The sequence below is a fragment of the Melopsittacus undulatus genome, chromosome 10 (assembly GCF_012275295.1).
Source record: "Melopsittacus undulatus isolate bMelUnd1 chromosome 10, bMelUnd1.mat.Z, whole genome shotgun sequence".
In the NCBI taxonomy this organism is placed as follows: domain Eukaryota; kingdom Metazoa; phylum Chordata; class Aves; order Psittaciformes; family Psittaculidae; genus Melopsittacus; species Melopsittacus undulatus.
This window is the reverse complement of record NC_047536.1, coordinates 8528721-8546211: the sequence shown is the minus strand read 5'-3', so window position 1 is coordinate 8546211 and position 17491 is coordinate 8528721. Positions and strand designations below refer to the sequence as shown.

General features: G+C 55.9%; 1 protein-coding gene across 1 annotated transcript in view; it reads left to right on the top strand.

Moving 5' to 3' along the window:
* The window catches only part of ABLIM3 (actin binding LIM protein family member 3), a 49924-nt gene that overhangs the window by 14417 nt on the left and 18016 nt on the right, over window positions 1–17491 (top strand). The window contains exon 2 of the mRNA XM_034066801.1: window positions 15565–15705. Within this exon, the coding sequence (XP_033922692.1) occupies window positions 15565–15705 (141 nt within the window). The remainder of the gene's footprint in view (window positions 1–15564; window positions 15706–17491) is intronic.

Sequence of the window (17491 nt, the reverse complement as noted above, 5' to 3'; positions counted from 1 at the left end):
ATTCACATAAAGTTGCCAAATTTGCTTGTACATTTCTGTCCTGCTGTTTGCCTCAGGCAGATGTCTGTGTATGCGCAAGCTGAAGTCTGTTTATCAGACAGCCTGAAACCAGAATATGGTTTGCCAAGGCGGAGCAGTAACAGTAACACTTCTCTCCCATGGTCCCACATGGAGATCCCAGGGCATCCCTGCTTCCCACTGCCAGAGCTGCTCAAACACAAGTGCTTTGCAAACATGGCTGTGCAGGGTCCTGCCCTGGCTGTTGGCTGTGCTGGGGTTTGTGGTGATGCACTGGATGTGATCCTGTGTAACCTGCTTGTGGTGGCCCTGCCTTGGCAGGGGTTGGACCAGATGATCTCCAGAGGCCCCTTCCAACCATAATGATTCTGTGAGAGCAACAGAAGCAACCACAGGAGGCTGTACCAGGAGAAACCAGGCTTGCCCAATGCACACACATGGGTGTGCTCATGGAGGGGCAGGGAGGAGAGATGCGGTTGCTGAAACCCATGCAGAGGCTTTCAACAGTGCTGGCCTGGCATGGGAGCTGAGGTGCTGCTGGCTTGGTGGAGTCCTGACCACCCCTGGCCCAGCAGCAGTGACTTCAAGCCTTAGTGCTAGTGAATGGGTCAGGGGGGAAACGAGCAGGGACATGCAGGGAGAAGAGGGCTGGCTGATGCCTGTCATCAGCTGGGCTCTGTGTGTTGTAGGGACCACATCAGTGGTGTGTGCCCCAGGGATGGGTGGGCTTCTTGCGACAGGGCTCTGGAGGTGCTGGTGATGTGGGTCCATGCTGGGAACCTGGCAGGAGTGTGGCAGACCTCCCACTGCCTTCCCTAATGTGGGGTTTAATCCATCATGTGCACTTCTTGGGTACTGAGCCTCACAGCTACAGGGACTGATGCTCTTTAGGGTGCAGAACCTCCATCCCTGATGCCTTTGCTGAGAGTGTCAGCTTGGGCTGTGATGACCTTGGTGATGGGGGCTGCACTAGGGGAGCCATAAAAGAAACAATGAAGCTGTTTGAATTGCTGGGAAGATGTCTCTATGAAGATCTCCTCCTGAGCCTGGCTGGAGCCCAGCCTGCTAATTATTGTGGTAGGGGAAATACACAAACATACAGATGGCAAGGAGAACAAAAACTGCTGTCTTTTAATATTGAAACTCAGTTTCCATCCAACTGAAACCGACACATGGCAGAAGCTAAACACTAACAGCTTTGGGTGAGCACCTCAGCAGCCTGTGCAAGATCTCTTGGAGCTATGGCAGAGCATAGAGTGGGATCTGCCTTTCCCAGGGCAGAGGATGGACAGGAGCCCATGGCAGCTGCTGGAGGAGCAGGGAAGCCAGGCTGTGGTGGTGACTGGCTGTGCATACCTGTGTGAGCACACGCCTGTGTGATAGGAGCCAGCCATGGGCAGGTCTTCAGCTGGGTGGCTTGGAGCCTCAGATGTGTTCATCTCCACTGTCACTGCGGTTGGGTGGCTGCCCATCATGCTCAAGGGTGCTGCTGATAGGGGATCATCCCCCTTAGGGGTATCTTTCTGTTGACCCTTGCAGTGCCCAGGGGCTGTGCTCTTCACAACTTGTACAAGATGCACTATCACACAGCATTTTACCCTAATGTAGGCATTGAGGATGGGATCAGAGAGACCATGACAACCAGCCCATTTCCTAGCACCATCCTGAGGAGCCCATGGATCTGTGTCTGCCTGTCCTGTAGTGCTTGTTGTGCCTGTAACTTGTGGGAGGCCATAGGGCTCCCTGGCACGGTGCTGTCCCCCACTGCACCCCACTGCCTGCACAGCCCTGGTGCCTGCTGTGCTCCCCTCTGCCACTTGTGCATGACCAGATGAGCTCCGTAGGGGGTGGGCACAATCTTTTTATGACCACTTAAAGGTTCCATTTGGTACCTTTAACAGAATTAGAGCGGGATCACAGTAGATTAAGAAAAGCAGTAAACACCCTCTGTGCTGTGTGGTACTTGGCTGCAGGGACCTGTTGTGGGATGGTCTGTGTGAGTTGGCTGCAGGTGTCTGTTTTGTGTCTTCCAGCAGTGTTTGCAGGCAGTAGGATGGCTCAGCAGGGCTCCAAGGGGATGTGGCAGTGCTCTTCATGCTGCAGGCCTGGGCTGTGTTGCCCCCTCCCAGAAGCACAGCTGATGAGATCCCAGTTGTTTTAGAAAGCACCTTCCCAGGATATCAGAGTGGATACAGGAATTTGGAGCCTGCCGGGGAAGCTCCTGATGGTGTCCTGCCCACAGCCCTGAGCTGTAATTCATCCCCTGGAATGGGCCTGCCTGGGGTCGGCCTGTCTTGAGCCTCCTGTCCCTCTGAGCACGCGTTGATAGCATTGAGATTGCTCTGTAACATATCACCCTTCCATGCATCCTATTTATGGGGAGATTGTCCCCTCTGTGACGCCGGGGCTTGCTTTGCCAGCTGTCACCTCCACTCCAAATTCCCATTTCATTGCATTAATATCTATACAGTGTCTCTGGATGGAGATTTGATTTCAGTTCCCTCCCTGGAGTAGAAGGAGTTAAAAATAGCAAATCCAACACCCCTCATTCCCTGGCAGTGACGCAGTCTCTCAGGTTGGAGTTACAATGCTAGCATGAATGTGGTTTAAAATAAAACAAGTGAGTGCACTGCACTCTGCAGAATAGGAGAACAAGCTCCAGTGACAGGGAGTTGTCCTCTGGTCTTCTAATGTCTGCCTGCAAAAGGCAAGAATTCCTCGTCCTTGCAGTGCTTGTATTGGCCAGATAAATGATGCTATGTGCAGAGTGATTAGTGGAGTAATACAGGAGGTATTCGGCCCATCGGGAATCAACTGATGGCAGAAGAAACCAGAAAGAAATTAGCTCAGTGCATTATGGTTTGGGCTGTCTTTCTACAGCATCACACACAGACCACCTTGCCAAGTATCAGCTGGATGGAGTGATGGGGGCAGAGAGGTGCTGGGCTCAGCAGCACTGCGCTGGGTGCAGGCTGACCCCATGGATCCTCTCCAGAAGTAGATACTGGACTATGCAAGCAACAGTCTGCTGCAAGGTGGCAGGTTGCCAGCCTGGCTCCATCTCTTCTAACAGGGCTGTTTCTCTGATCTGGCATAGAAAATCCTAAATCCCCACATTTTTTACTCTCCAGACACTGCCCTAGTTTAAAAATGCTGGCTCCTGGCTTGCTTTGTAATAATTTAAATATAGCATCCTTTATGTTATTGATGCATGCACCATATGTTTTGAAAACTGCAACGAAATCCATTGGGCTTGTGGGTGGAGGTTAAAGGGAAAAAGCATTTCCATACGGGAAGCCGCAAATACAAAACACAGCAGCAAACAGAAAAATCCTGCCATGTCTCAGCCAGGAATAAGCTCCTTTCTATCCTGGCCGTCTCCAGCGTCCTCATGTGCGTGTGAGGAGCGAGCCTCAATGTTTCCATTGTGTCAGCTCCTGTCCTGGACACCCTGGCACTGACTCCACAGCCCCCTCCAAGGCCCAGTGGGAGATGCCACCGTGTCAGAGCCTATCTGACAGCTCCTTTGCCCTCTCCTTTCCTCAGAAAGCCCCATTGCTGCTTTGGTTTTGGGGTTTTTTGTTGGTTTTGGGGTGGTTTTGTTGGTTGGGATGGATCCCTCTTGCTGAAGCTCACCCAGGCTCCTGCATCCCTGGCTGCTGGCCACGGGTGGGCTTTGGCAGGGAGGGGAGAGTCTCCCTGTGCTCCCACGCAGCACTGCCTGCATCCCAGCACTGAACACAGACTCTATTGAGCAGGGAATTTGGCCTCGGCAAAATGATGAGCTAATGGTTTTCATCTCCTGGCCGGGACCTCGAGTTTTATCTCTTCTACCACGCACATCTGGCACCCCTTGACTCCAGGACCCAAAGGCATCCTCTCGCATGGACCCTTAAAAGCTGTCCAGCCTGGTTAGAGCAGGAAATAGCATCGTGTGGGCTGGGGCTGGGTGCAGCCCCCAGCCAAGCCGTGCTCTCCCTGTGTTCTTGCTGTGTGAGCTGTTTGTAGCTCACCCACTTGTCACGCATCATGAACAAGATCTGGGGGAGGAGATGGGCTCTGGCCAGTGCTTGGCTGCCTCCCTCGAGACCACCCAGGTCCCTTCCCCAGCCAGCATCACCCCAGGGCAGCAAAGGGAGAGGCTGGAGTAGCCCAAAGCTCCTGCTGGGGGTGGCAGCCCTGGTTTGACCCCACACTTGGAGGATGTGTGGGATGCAGTGGCCGTGTGTACTGAGGGAGGGGAATGCCACAGGATGCTGGAGGAGGGGATGTGGAGAAAGCTTTTGTATTTGCTCTGCAGCATCTCACTGCAGTGGAGATTCAGGGCTGGGGCTGTGTCACCCCATGGGGCACACATGCACTGGGGATGACAGGGCCCAGCAGCAGGGCAGGAGGCTGCTACAGAGGTGTCCTCCATGGAACGTGGCCTGAGGTGGTTGTCCTGCACCTGGGATCCACAGAGGGCCACCAGGAGCAGCCACGTGTGTCTGTGACTGCTCAGGCTGGGTTTGTGCTCACCCAGATCCCTGTTCCAGGGTAGTCCCCAGCCTTGCTTTGGGCCACAGGCAGCGCTCAAGCCATGGATGTGTGATGTGTCTGTGTGCAGGATGCACTCATCTGCCTCACACCCCCTCACTCATACACAATTTAGTTGTATCTGTAACAGCTCGGGCAAGACTCTTATTAAGCTGAACCAGATGTAAGGATGAAATCCCATCTTCAGCCTCTCAGCAGGGATCCCTCCTCGCCTGCCTCAAATAAACCTTTCTGCAGCCCAAAATGCTGATCTCAGAGAGTGCCGCACATCTGCTGGTGAGGCAGTGGCTGGTGGGAGCGGTGGCAAACGCTGTCAGTGGGATCAGCCCTGGCTGCATGTAGCAGGCAGAGGATGCCTCTGGCTGTGGGTCAGGGCTGGGATGCTGCAGAGAGGTGCAAGAGGGCAGGAGTGTGTTTGCAGGCTCTCACCATGTCCCTTGTCATTGGGTTTGTGTGTAAAAGGGGAGTTTGTGCAGTGCTGTAGGAGCCTGGTATTGTCTCTCCTGGAAGGAGTCATGAGGCTCTGGATCTGAAGGGCTGTGACCCCCTGGTGCAGAGCTGGGATGCACAGCATGAAGCCAGGGGCTCTCCATAGCTCCTGCTGGCTCCTGTATCCCTGCATCACCCTGGGCTTTGCTCCTGCTGCTTATTGCTTCATCAGGCCTTCTAAATTGGGGCTGACCCTGTGAATCAAGAGGCAGTCCCTCAAGATGGCTTTCTGGGCCCAGATCCAGCATCTTAGCTGATCTGAGTAAGGACCGGATTGCATGTGTGCAGGCATCTGCTTGGGGCATGCGAGTGCATGTGTCCCCAGTGTTGGTAGCACACCTCTGTCGTCATCTGCTGGGGTGAGAGGGGGAGAGAAGAGCTGTGGGCAGTGTGTATGCTCTGGGTTCATCCCCTGGGGATCCCTGCTCGCTATCTGCATCCTCCATCTCTCCTTCAGCTCACACACACGTGCCCCTCACTCACTCTCCCCCATGGCTTCTCTGCTCTGTTTTTCTTGAAAGCAAAGCAAATCAATAGTTGTCTGCACTCCCGGGCAGCTCCACACAGCATCCCAGCCCTGCACCAAGCACCAAACCCATGACCCAAGCTTGGACTGAAAGTATCTCTTGTGCCAGGGACCTCAGTGTGGCTGTGGAGAGCTCAGTGGAACTGGGATCTGGTCCTGCAGTGATGCCGCAGGGCCCTGCAGGATTGCTCATGGGGCCAGAACAGCTCTGATGTGGTCCCCTCAGCCCCTGCTGCACTTGATAGCTGTGCCAGCCAGGATGCTTTCCTGACCAGGCTGCGTTTGTAGGGAGATCCAGCAGAGCTGGCAGCACAGTTCACCTTGTAGTCATTAGGGGATGGAGATGCTTATCCCACATGCTGTGGAAAGCATCTCGCTTCCCAGCGCTGCTAGTCCCAAGTCACTGGTGACTTCATAGCACTGCAGTGGGAGCTGCATCACCAGGGAGTGATCCTGCTCACCTCAGAAGTATGCTTGGCACTGCCATGGTCCTTGCTGGTGCCCCACTGAACCTGTGCTCTGGCAACCAGGAGCCTCAGCCACCTCTGGGTATTACAGCCAGGGCTGGCCGTGTGATGTCTGCTGCTTCCCAGCTTCACTATGGGGAAGCCCCCCCTTCACCGGGCTGTTTTGGTACTCCTTCAGGAGCCAGATCTTGTGTCAGAGCTCCAGGGCTATGAATAGATAATGTCCTTGCAATGGTTTTAAGAGGAAGAAGGAAGGTAGCTTCCTGGCTTGCAGAGGTGCAGAGCATCCTTGCTCCTGCTGGGAAATGGGCAGAAGGGGATGCTCACGACTGTCCCGATGGAGCCAGCTCAGAGCAGGACCCAGGACTCTGGCTCCTGGAATTGCCATACTGTTCCCTTCTGTTTCAGCATCACTCCTTGCTCCGGGCTCACGGCAGCTCCTGCCCTGGGCAGCCATGCCTTTTGGCCATTATTAATTAAAATGCAATCTACCCTTTCTCTTCCTCTCCCTGAGACTCCAAGAACTGCTAAAATATTCTCAGGGATAATAGGGAGGGGAATTAAATGGGAGCTGTGAAATTTGAGCTGTGCCTTTTGGAGATTTATTGCCATTCCTAGAGCCTGCGGTTCCCTGTTGAGTGCTACATCTCCAGCCCCACGCTGGGTGGAAATACCATGCCCGCCTGCGAGACTGGGCACGCCGTTAAGATGTACATGCAGCTGCGGCACGGTCAGCCTCGGTGCAGATATAGTGCACCAGGTGCTGCGGGATCTCTTTTCCATGAGCTACTGCAGGGGCTGAACTCCCCATCTCTGCCCTGTGTGGTTATTTGCAACACGCGGTGTCAGCTCCAGGATGCAGGCGGAGGTCCCTATGGGACAGGCTCTCTGGGTGTGATGCTGCGTGTTGAGATGAGAACAGTATTGCTTATGGAGGGCAGTGCTGGCTGGCAATTCCAAGAGGATTTTGCCTGTACTCGGAGCACTGTGCTCAGGAGGCTGACTGTGGAAGGTGCAGCCCCAGCCCTTGCCCTGCCTGCGAGGGGGATGCTGGATGCACAGCCTTCCTTCTCCCTCATCTCCAGGCCTTCCATCCCTCCTGCAAATTGCTGCTGGGAATGGAAGCATGTGCCAGTGGTCTGAGCAAAGGGAGTGCAGTGGCAGGGGGCTGAGCATCCCACAGATGCTCAGAGGGATGAAATGGGAGGAACTGCCTGGTGCTGTCTGTTAATCATTGCTGATCTTGGCTGCATCCCAGTTAGGGGGCAGGTTGGGCCTGACATGGGGAGACAGCAGCCACCCTCCCTTGGGGGTCCTGCTCACACCCAGTTTGCGGGTCTCTGTAGCCCAGAGCTCTGCTGGAAGGGGCTTCTGTGATGCTTGCAGACAGGCAAATGTGCTAGCACCAGGCATCCTGAATGTGACTGCAGTTCAAGGAGATCTTGTTGCCATGACAAGCTGTACAAGTGTTATCTGGGAAAAAGACCCTGGCAACACTTGTTGGCGATGGGGGGATGCAGCCGGTGCAGAGGGCACATCCATACACACCATGCCAGCCATGCAGCCATGTGGCTGCAAGAGCAACATGTTCACCCCTACACACTGAACTCATAACATGCATTACCTTCCAGTGTTACACCCCCAAGACCTGCTGCCTTGCTCCAGCCCCCTCCTGCGCTCTGTGCCCCTCCAGCTCGCACACACAGGGGTGCACAGCCATGGTCCTGCTCCCTCACTGTTCTCTAGTCCATGTGCAGCCATCCCAGGAAAGGGAGGATGTTAGTGAAGCTCTTGAGAGATGCCAGCCCTGTGTTGCAGTGATTGTATGGCAGTGCAGGCTTGTGCCCCCCAAGCCCTCCCCTTCTTCATTTATTCAGTAGCAGGGGCTGGTGAGTGAAGATTAAACTCTAAAGGATGGTTGTTCTGCTGTTAAATACCTGAGTGCCATGAGTGGGTGCTGCTGCTGGGGTGAGAGCATCGGCAGTGAGGGGTGCAGCCCAGCTCCAGGCACACACCCCATGGCACAGAGCAGCATGGGGCTGGAAATGCCCTTTATCCTATGGCAGGGTGTTCATCCTCCTCCTTTACCTGGAGAGTGGCAAAAGGACCTGTTTCCTGGATGGTGCTCTGGGCATGACCGCTGCAACCCCGAGGATGCCATGCACAGGTCTGTCCCCTTGGTGCTCCCTGGCTGCTCCCAGGCAGGATGGTTGGGGTTGTTGGCACAGTGTGCTCCCTGCCTCGCCAGCCCAGGGTGTAGCTGTCAGGCTGGGGAGGTCTGTGAGCACTACACAAGGCTTCCTGTTGTCCCGCTGCTGTGTGCTGAGGTCTTCCCACCTCCCTGCAGCTGCAGGAGCCCAGAGAGCAGCTCCTTCCTCGAGAATCTGTAAGGATCACAACTGCTTTCAGCAAAGCAGTGACGTGCGGGGCCCTGGATGCACCAGGGGAGGTACAACTGCTGCAGCCAAGCGGGGTCTTGGGTTTCCCCCGATGCAGCCCTGCCTGCGCCAGGGAAGCAAACATCCTGCGGGCAGGCAGGGCAGCAGCGGGGTCAGTGCGGGGAGACAATCACTGCTTCCTCAGTGCTCGCATCGGGAGAACAGTTTCCATGAACGCAGCCAGCAGTGAGCTCTGCTCCATGGGCAGGGCCCTCACTGTTCTCTGCTGCAGCTTCTCCCCGTTTGCCTTCTCTTTCTCTCCTCCTTCTTTCCTTCCATCTTTACCCTTGTCCTTTGTCTCTCCCTGTGTTCTTTTGATCTCCTTTCATACCAGCAGCAGTGTGTGTCCTCCCACGGTCCAGCTCCCACCCAGCACATGGTTCTGCCATGCCTTTGCTGTTAGCACGAGGCTTTGGCACCCATTTGGGCACCTTCCCACGCCGCTGGCCAACCACAGCAACTGCCACCACTTGAATCTATGTGACAGTGACAGTTTGCTGCCTCCTACCAGTTCCAGCTTGACATGAGCTCTGGGGAACTCCCCAGCATGGGGAACCCCCCCCTGCACTGGCTGCTTTGCTTCCCAGCATGGTGCTGGGAGCATGGGGAACAGAGCAATAGGAGAGGCCACTCCATCCCTCTGTGTGGGTGACACTGCCCATGGGGTGCAAAGCACAGTGCTGTCAGCTCTCTGCTGTGCTCACAGCCCTGTCCCTCATCATTCCCTCCTGTCATCCCACCGAGGCAGGGCCTGAGCATCCTGAGGCAAGGTTCAAATCCACAGTGAGCACCAGGATACAGGGATGGAGCAGGACTCACTGAGCCTGCTGCAGGGTTTCTCTGGCTGCCAGCCCTCCTAGGAGAGGTTGTGGAGCATAGATGAGCTGGGCAGTGGCACATGGGGAGCAGTGAGGGTGCTGCAGGGTGGGAGCATGGGACTGGCCCCTCTGCTCTGAACCCTTGACCTATTTCTGCACAGAAGGGGCTTGCACAGACATTAGCTGCAGTTATCCTCTGTGGTACCCAGCCATGCTCGTTCAGGTCCTCCCTGAGATACCCAGCTAAAGAGGACTCCCCCCTGTCCTGTGTGATGCCAGATGCATCCCCACCCCGGTATCCCCACTCCAGCATCCCCATCCCAGCCCTGTCCTGCTGTCACAGCCTCTCCTGCACTGGCTTTGCTGCTCAGCTCCAGTGGCTGCCATCCTCGCAGCACCCATACCTTGTCTGTGTCCTGTGTCATGCCAGGGAAGATGATGTGGCGCAGGAGTGACAGCAGTGAGGGCAGGGGGACAGCATGAGGCAGGTGGAAGCAGTAATTGGTCATGATCTAATTAGGGAAGCCAAGGGCTCGATTAGGAGCTGTGGCTCGGTGGAGGGGTTTTAGCTGTAAGTCACAGATGGCTCTGCTTGTGAACTGCAATGGTAGAGGAGAGGATGGCGTGGACTTGCCAGGGGCTTGTAATTCTGCCTGCATGATGCTCAGTGCTGATTAACGGGACTGTTTCCTCATGGCTTGGAATTACCCCAGTGCCTGGTCTGTGATGAGGGTGGTCCCCATTGCTCCCAGCCACACTGCCTCACTCCCTGCCAGTACCCATCACAGCACACTGCTGTGCTGCACATGTGGGGACAGCAACAGATGCAATGCAAACATCAGGAGAAGCAGCTGGAGCCACTCCAAGCTCAAACTGTCCCACAGCAGATCCATGGTACCTGCCCCCAGCCCATGCCTTTGCTGGGAGCACCAGTTTGAAACCATATATATTAAGTAAGGAACCGTGTGACATTTCTGGCTTTTACTTAAGGGAAAGGTCAGAACAGAAAACATTTTGACCAAAAGTCAATACGTCATTTTCTCCTTGATCAAAATGACTTTTATCTGCGGAAGCTGGATGGAAAGCAGTGGCCTGAGCACCACCACGGCCTTGCAGATGTCACAGCACATGTCAGATGTGCCCCCGGAGCTGAGCATCCTGACTGCTGGCCCCTTCCTTTATCTCAGGGGTGATTTGGCTGATCCATCAGCACTGGCATGGCAGGGTGCACGTGCCCACACTGTGTCCCCAACCCACCTGCCCACTGCCAGCAGCCCCCAGCACCGTTCCCCATCATCACCACCACAGCCCGGCAGCCACACAGCTGCAGCAGGCTCATTCCTGCATGTCAGGGTTGGAGGCAGCCCCACAGGACACCAGGCTGCAGCTCTCCCACATCTGCCTGCAGCACCGGCATCACTTGGCTCCAATCCCATCTTTCCCTTCCTCCCCAAGGGGTTTTTATGGCTGTGGCCAAGCTGTTTGGCCGCTGCAGGACAGCAGGCAGGAGCCCTCAGGCCTGCTGATGATGAGAAACCCATATCCCACGGCTGCTGGAGCTCCCACCCTTCCTCCCGGCCACCCTTGGGGCACAGCACAGCTCCTGAAGGGGAAATCCTTGCCCTTGCCCTTGGGACTCAGGGTTGGCTGGGTCACCCTGCATCCCTGCTGCAACGAGGGGATTTGTGTACTGGCTCCCAGCACCTCTTTCTCCCTGCATCCCAGTGGGGTTTCTTTTGCACCCTTCCACTCTCCACCCCCAGCCCGTCACATTGTGTCCCATCAGCCGTGCTTCATCCCAGCCTCTCCCTCAGCCTCCAGTGCTTCCAGCAAAATTCCTTTCTGGCCAGTCATTGCCGCCCCTCGGCCTCGACGCCTCCGGGCCGGCACACACTGATGGGGCTGGGCTTCCTCTTCCTGAGCTGCTGCAGCCCCCGCCATGCTCCCAGCCTGCTTCTCACCTTCAACCATTGCAGTGGCATCAGCCTTCCTTAGGGACATGAGAGCATGGAGTCTGCCAGCCCAGCCCACCTCAGTGCCCAGCTTCCATCATCCTTGCCAGGAGAGTCACATCCCATGCACGGCATCCCTGTGCATGGGGATGAAGGTGAGAGGATGATTTACAGCCCCACTTGGGGCAGGGGATGTGCAGAGGATGACTGTGGTCAATTGCTCACCGCAGGGAGCAGGGAGAAGTGGGAGGCAGTGGCTCCTGGAAGAGGGTTCAGCACTATGGAGCTGTGAGGACTCTTGATAGCATCAGTCTGCCCTGACACACTGCTGCTGCTCCCCCTCACCTCCCAGCATCCATCCCAACTGCCAGGCACATCCCCAGCACCCACGAAGCTGGATCCCATGCTGACACCCACAGCACCCAGCAAGGACACCTCCCCTGCGTGCAGCCTGCATCCACTTGCTCACATCTCACTGCACGTGCCCGAGCTCAGCCCCCAGCACCCACCCAGCTCAGCTTCCCACAGTGGCAGCACCTCTCCTTATTAATTAAAGTGTGAATGCTTTGCTCTTCCACAGTCTCCTTCACCTGTGGCTCTCCCAGCATTGTGCAAATATTAATTACCGGTAATTAATTAAATCAGGCCTCCCCATCCCCCTGTGGAGATGCTGCCTCATAAACATGCTGATAGCAAACAGGGTGTCAGGGCAGATGCTCCCAATTACCTGTTGCTAATGATGCACACTCCACCTGCAGCAGTTTCTACCTAATTGATCTTCTGGAAGGCTGATGGGCTGGGAGGAGGAGATAGGTGGGAAACCAGCAGGACCTGGTCAGATCCCAGTAAGGGATGGTGAACAGTTCTTTATAAATGCTCCTGGTGTCTTCTTTCAGCTTGTGCTCCTGAAAGCTTGATCCTGGTTTGCTGCTGGTGGGGTATGGAGCCTTTAACCCCTGAGCTGTTTTGGGGGGCTATGCCCTATTACTGCATTGGTGTTTAGCTGCTATCCCTTTATGATGGGGATCATCTCCCATCAGCCCCATCCTCCTGAAGGACTCGAAGTGTTTCAGAGGCGGTGTTAAGGGTTCGGTATTCCCCCATCCTGCTGCTCCTCCGTGGAGGGCTGGCAGGAAGAGGATAGGAAGGCAAACAAGGCTGTTGACCCTCCTGAAGCAGCAGGTGGGTGCTCTGGGAATGAAAGAGGAAGATGCCCAGGGATGCACAGCAGGAACCTGCAGACTGCTCCCTGCAGTGTGGCTGGGAGCATCTCTTGGGCAAGGTCCCTCTTCCCTCCTGGAGGACAGAGCTCCTCTACATGCTCTTAGGTGTTGCTGGGGGCACTGTCTCCCCCCTCGCAGGTTACAGGCTCCCTTGCTTACGTATGGCTGCCGCTGTCTGTCCCTAAGCCTACGCAGGGCACGGATCCCTGACCGGAGGTGCCACCGTAATCCGGATCAGTGGGAAATCTGTTGGGTGCGCAGGCAGCCCTGGCTGCACCCGCAGCAGATCAAGCACCACACAGGACATGGGGCATCCCGGCAGGAGACCAGCCCTGGGCAGCCTCTTGCACTGCATCGTGGTGCACGAGTGTATTAACTGCTGAGCGAAGCCAGCTTAATTCCCACTCTACAAGCAACAGCAGCAGCAAACTGGGGTGAGATTAAGGCATTCTTCGGGCAGCTCCCTCGCCCCCAGTGTATTCCAGCCTGAGAGCCACTAATGCTACTTACATTATTACTGGATTATTTGGGTGTAATGAGCTTTGCCCCGCTCAGCTGTCCCCCCGCTCAGGGGTGTTGTGATGTGTAATACTTCCTGTGCAGGGCCACGAGGCGGGCAGCTGCCTGCTCACAAACAACCAGAGCCTCAGCAACACAATGCGTTAATGTTCCCAGAGCGAAATTCCAGCGTGGACCGGAGGTTAATCACAAATCAGGGAGCTTTTGGCATAATGCTGAACAAAGCTGGCAGGCGGGAGGGTGACGGTGCCTAAACGGGTCCTGACCCTTCTGCATGGGTACAAATAGGAGTGACCATATCAGTTCTGGCTGTGCCAGTGGTGTAAGGCAGCTATAAGCATCTCTTCCATCCTGGCTCCTTTTCCTCTGCCTTCCTTCCCATCAGAGCTGCCAGTGCAGGGGCTTGGCAATGTGTTGCTATGGACACCAGGAAGTTTCCCCTGGAGACCAGAAGCCCGGAATAAGTGATGCCTGCATTTTCTGACATTGATTTTTTTTCTCCTTCCTTTTTTTTTATTATTAATGTTTGTTTAAGTGTTGATTAATTCCAGCCTCTCATCCCACCTCCCTCCTGCTTTCTCCTCCAGGCTCTGTGGATTGCCATGGCTGTGTCCCAGGGCTTGGCTTCTGCTTCATTCTAGGCAAGGGTGTGAGCATGGGTGTGTGGGAGGAAGCTTCAGTGCTGTAACTCTTGCTCTGCTGGAGACCCCTATAGAAGAGATACCCCCTTTATTCCAGACATCCTGTTAGGATCAGGCCTGGGTCCTCCCAGGCTGCTGCAGAGCTCATGCGCGCCCACCAGCAGCAGCCACCCCTCTTCCCAGGGATTGTGCCTCCCTGCTCCCTTTACAGGTATCCCTCATCATATTTAGGATCTCAAAGTGATTTAGAGCTGGTCTAGTTAGTGTGCCTGCTGGTCTGCACTCCAGACCTGAATCCTGTTTGTAGGTCCTCTGTTAGCACTGCAGTGCCCTTTAGTGCCTTGGATACCTCTGCTGGCCTCTGAGAGCTGCAAGAGCACGGTCAGAAGGGAAGTCCCAGCAGCTCTTGGAAGCTCCCATTGAGGCTGGAGCCTGAGCTTTGCTGAGGGGCACACAGGAAAGAGCTCAGCTTTCCTTGCAGCCCTCAGGTCAGACTGGGCATAGCAGGATGGAGCTGGAGTGGTCAGGGAGGGTCAGCCCATTTTCCCAGTGCTGCACGTCCCCAGAGCATGTTCCTGAGCACTTGGCACATGGGATGGGGTTTTACTGTGAGGCATTCTCAGTGTCACTTTGACTTCTCTTTCTTTGCTTTTGAAGCCAATAATGGGCTGTTTCTGTTCTCTGCCACATGATCTGCCCCCCTGGTGAATGAGGAGCTTCTCTGATGAGTGATCTCCTCTGTCCTGTGTCCTTTCCTCCCTGCTCTGGAGGGAGTTCTCATACCAGGTTTCAATCAGCTGCTTCTCTTGTTCCTGGGAATGCAGTTCAGCACTAGGTCAGAAAGTCTCTGCTCCATTGAAATCCTGCCCTTACTGCTCGAGCTGCCCAAATTGCATCTCCCTCTCTGACATCTTACACAAGCAAGTCCTTTGCTGCTTGGCCCCTGCCTGCCGCAGTTAGCATGGTGCCACCTCCTGAGAGCAGCCCCTGCAGGGCAGGGAAAGAGGAGCTGCTCTTTAAAACGTGTTCTGTGTGTGTCTGGGGATTGTGCTGGGGCAGCAAAAAGACCTCCTGCTCCATATGGTTCATCCTCTGGAGCGTGGGGTGAAGCTGCCGAGCATCAGCCCTTCCTGGTGGTCAGCGGAGCTGCAGCAGGAGGTGACAATGGAGGTGAGACCCAGCACCATCTGCAGCAGGAGGTCGGCTCTTCCCACTGCTCCAGGGACCTGTGTTCTCCTGTCCCCCCCTGCAGCCCCCAGCTCAGCACAGAGCCTGCCCGTGCCCTGGTGCGGCTCCGGAAGGAGCAGTGGGGCTGGGAGTGCTGCTCCTCGGTGAGGAGGTGACAGTCCCACCAGGGCCCAACGCTCAATTGCTGTGATGTTTGAAAGCTCCTTGAAAAATTACTTCTTTATCCAGTTCCTACCCAAACAAGTGGAAGCTCCACAAACACAACAGTTCCTTCCCATGCTGCTGCCAAATCAGCGCTCACTGGCCTGTGGCTGAGCAGGTCAGCAGCAAGCCAGGACTGCCAGAGAGCAGAGTGGAGCAGAGCAGGAGGGTAGCTGGTTCCATGTGTTGTCCTTTTGCACTTGCCTAGGAGATAGGAGAGCTCTGTGTGGCTTTGGGGTGATGGTGTGGGTTACCTGGTTATGCATGCAGGGACAGGGAGCAGTGCCTGGGCACTTAGGGCTGCAGACCTGTGAGCCAAACACAGGTTCTCTTGTGGGGACAGGGAAGTCCTGAATCCAGACAGGAATATGCACCCAGCTTGGAGTTCCTGTGTGCCAGCACAGTCTCTGCTGTCCTTGCTCTGAGAGATGCCCTGATGTCTGGCACTGTGTTGCAGTCACCGGAGGGCTCCTCCGCAGCCTGGAGTCAGTGTGTGTCCCGAATGCTGACAGACCCTTCCTCTCTCTTGCTTCTCTCCTCTCTGCCAGCAGTTCCCTATCAGCAGAACCCCTACACCCCTGGGAGCAGCTCCACCGTCATCCAGTGCTACCGCTGCGGGGACACCTGCAAGGGTGAGGTGGTGCGAGTGCAGAGCAACCACTTCCACATCCGCTGCTTCACCTGCCAAGGTAGGAGGGTGCTGCCCCAAGAGCTGCTTCCCTTGCAGCCCTGGGTGCAGCCTGGAAACCAGGAGGCTGGTTGCAGACATACCTGGAGCACTGGGATGTGGTCACACAGCCAGGGGTGGCCATGGCGTGGTGCAGGAGGGGAGGCAATGGGGTTGCAGCGTGCAGGCAGTGTCCCTGTGTGATGGCAGAGCCCCTGTGAACAGGGGTGACCAAGATCTGAGCACCATCACTACCCTCAAACTACCTGAATGTCAACAGCCCACACTGTGCCAGTCCCAAATATTCCCACAGCCCATGTGGGATCTGGGGATCCCTGTGTCCTTCAGCCTCCTGCCCCCATATCAGGAGGAGGAGATGATTCCAGCCTGGCTGAGAGGTGGGGGAGATGCCCCGAGTGGCTCCTGATGGGGCTGGGGGTGGGTGATGGATCACTGCCACTCACACATGGGATGATGCGGGATGCAGATTGCTGCAGCAGGGACACCGCAGCCCCCAGGGGCTGGCAGATAGAGAGGCTGCCTGAATCCTCCCTGTGCACAGGAGGTGCAGAGCTGTAAAAGCCAACGGCCCAGAGCTGATGCTGAAGGGCTCCTTAGCACGTTTGTTAAAGCAGCAGCCCTAAACCAGGCCAGTGTCTGCTTCTATAGGTTGTAAAGCATCCCATTACCAGGGTTCTGGGCTCCCAAGATCCCAGCGCTTTGTGCTAAGCAGGACATAAATCCCCATTCCCTTGGTCATGCATTGCTGCTCCTCCCTGGGGAGCAAGGGCTTTGGCTGGAGGGGACTCTTCCCTGGGCCGTCTCCTCAGGTCTCTAGAAGGAGTGTGGGTCCAAGGTTGCCCTTGGGGCTGCTCCAGCTTGGACAGGAGGGATATAGCAGGAGCTGCACATCCAGACAGAGCTCAGACAGCCGCCGGCTTCAAAGGATCCAGGAGCCAGCAGGGAGAGCTTGGCAGCACTCACTGCCTGATTTCCAAGTGAAAGGGAATAAATAATGAGAGGAAATCCTCCTGTCTCACCTTCACTCACAGCTCTTACCCTCTGCCACCTCTGGCTGCTGCCAGCTCCCTCGCCAGTCCCACGGCTTGTTCCTGACATGTCCCTGCGAGCCTGGCCTGGCTGGTGCAGCCCCTGGGGAAGTGTTAGGGGTCCCACAGCACACAGGGCCCAGACCTGACACAGGGAGTGCTTCTGCTCCCTGGTGCTGTCCGAGAGCTGGTGCCTGTCCCTTGTCCCTGACAAGTAAACGCATGCCGGCTGCTTTAGGGAGCAGTGGGTGAGGATGCTCAGTGGGAGAGGAGCTGCATCTCTGCCCCACGGGCCCTGCAGCAGCAGGTCCAGCTCTGCCTGGGGGGGGGTGGCTGCTGTGTGGGCTGGCCCATGGGTGAGGTGTGCAAGGACAGGACCAAGGGGTATATGGGGATGAGGGGTAAAGCAGAGGCCAAGATGGGCTGTGCCAGTGGGTACTCAGTTGCTCTGCAGTTTCCCCTTCCACCTCATCACTTTGCAGGATGGGTGATGGACATCATACAAAGACCCCAGGACCCCTGTGCCACTCCTGAGGTGCCTTCCAGGGGCTGATGCTCCTGAGGTCTCTCTGTAAATGGCAAAGACATAGAAGGAAAATGACACGAAGGGCCAGGGCTTGCCACGTCAGCTTGGATTACCCTGATGGGCTGTGCACCACCCATGGTTCCCACAGCAGGGAAGGAAGTGAGGTTGAGCTGGTCACCTAAGGAAAAACAAGCAGTGAGAGCATCAACACCAGTTGCTCCCAGGACCTGTTC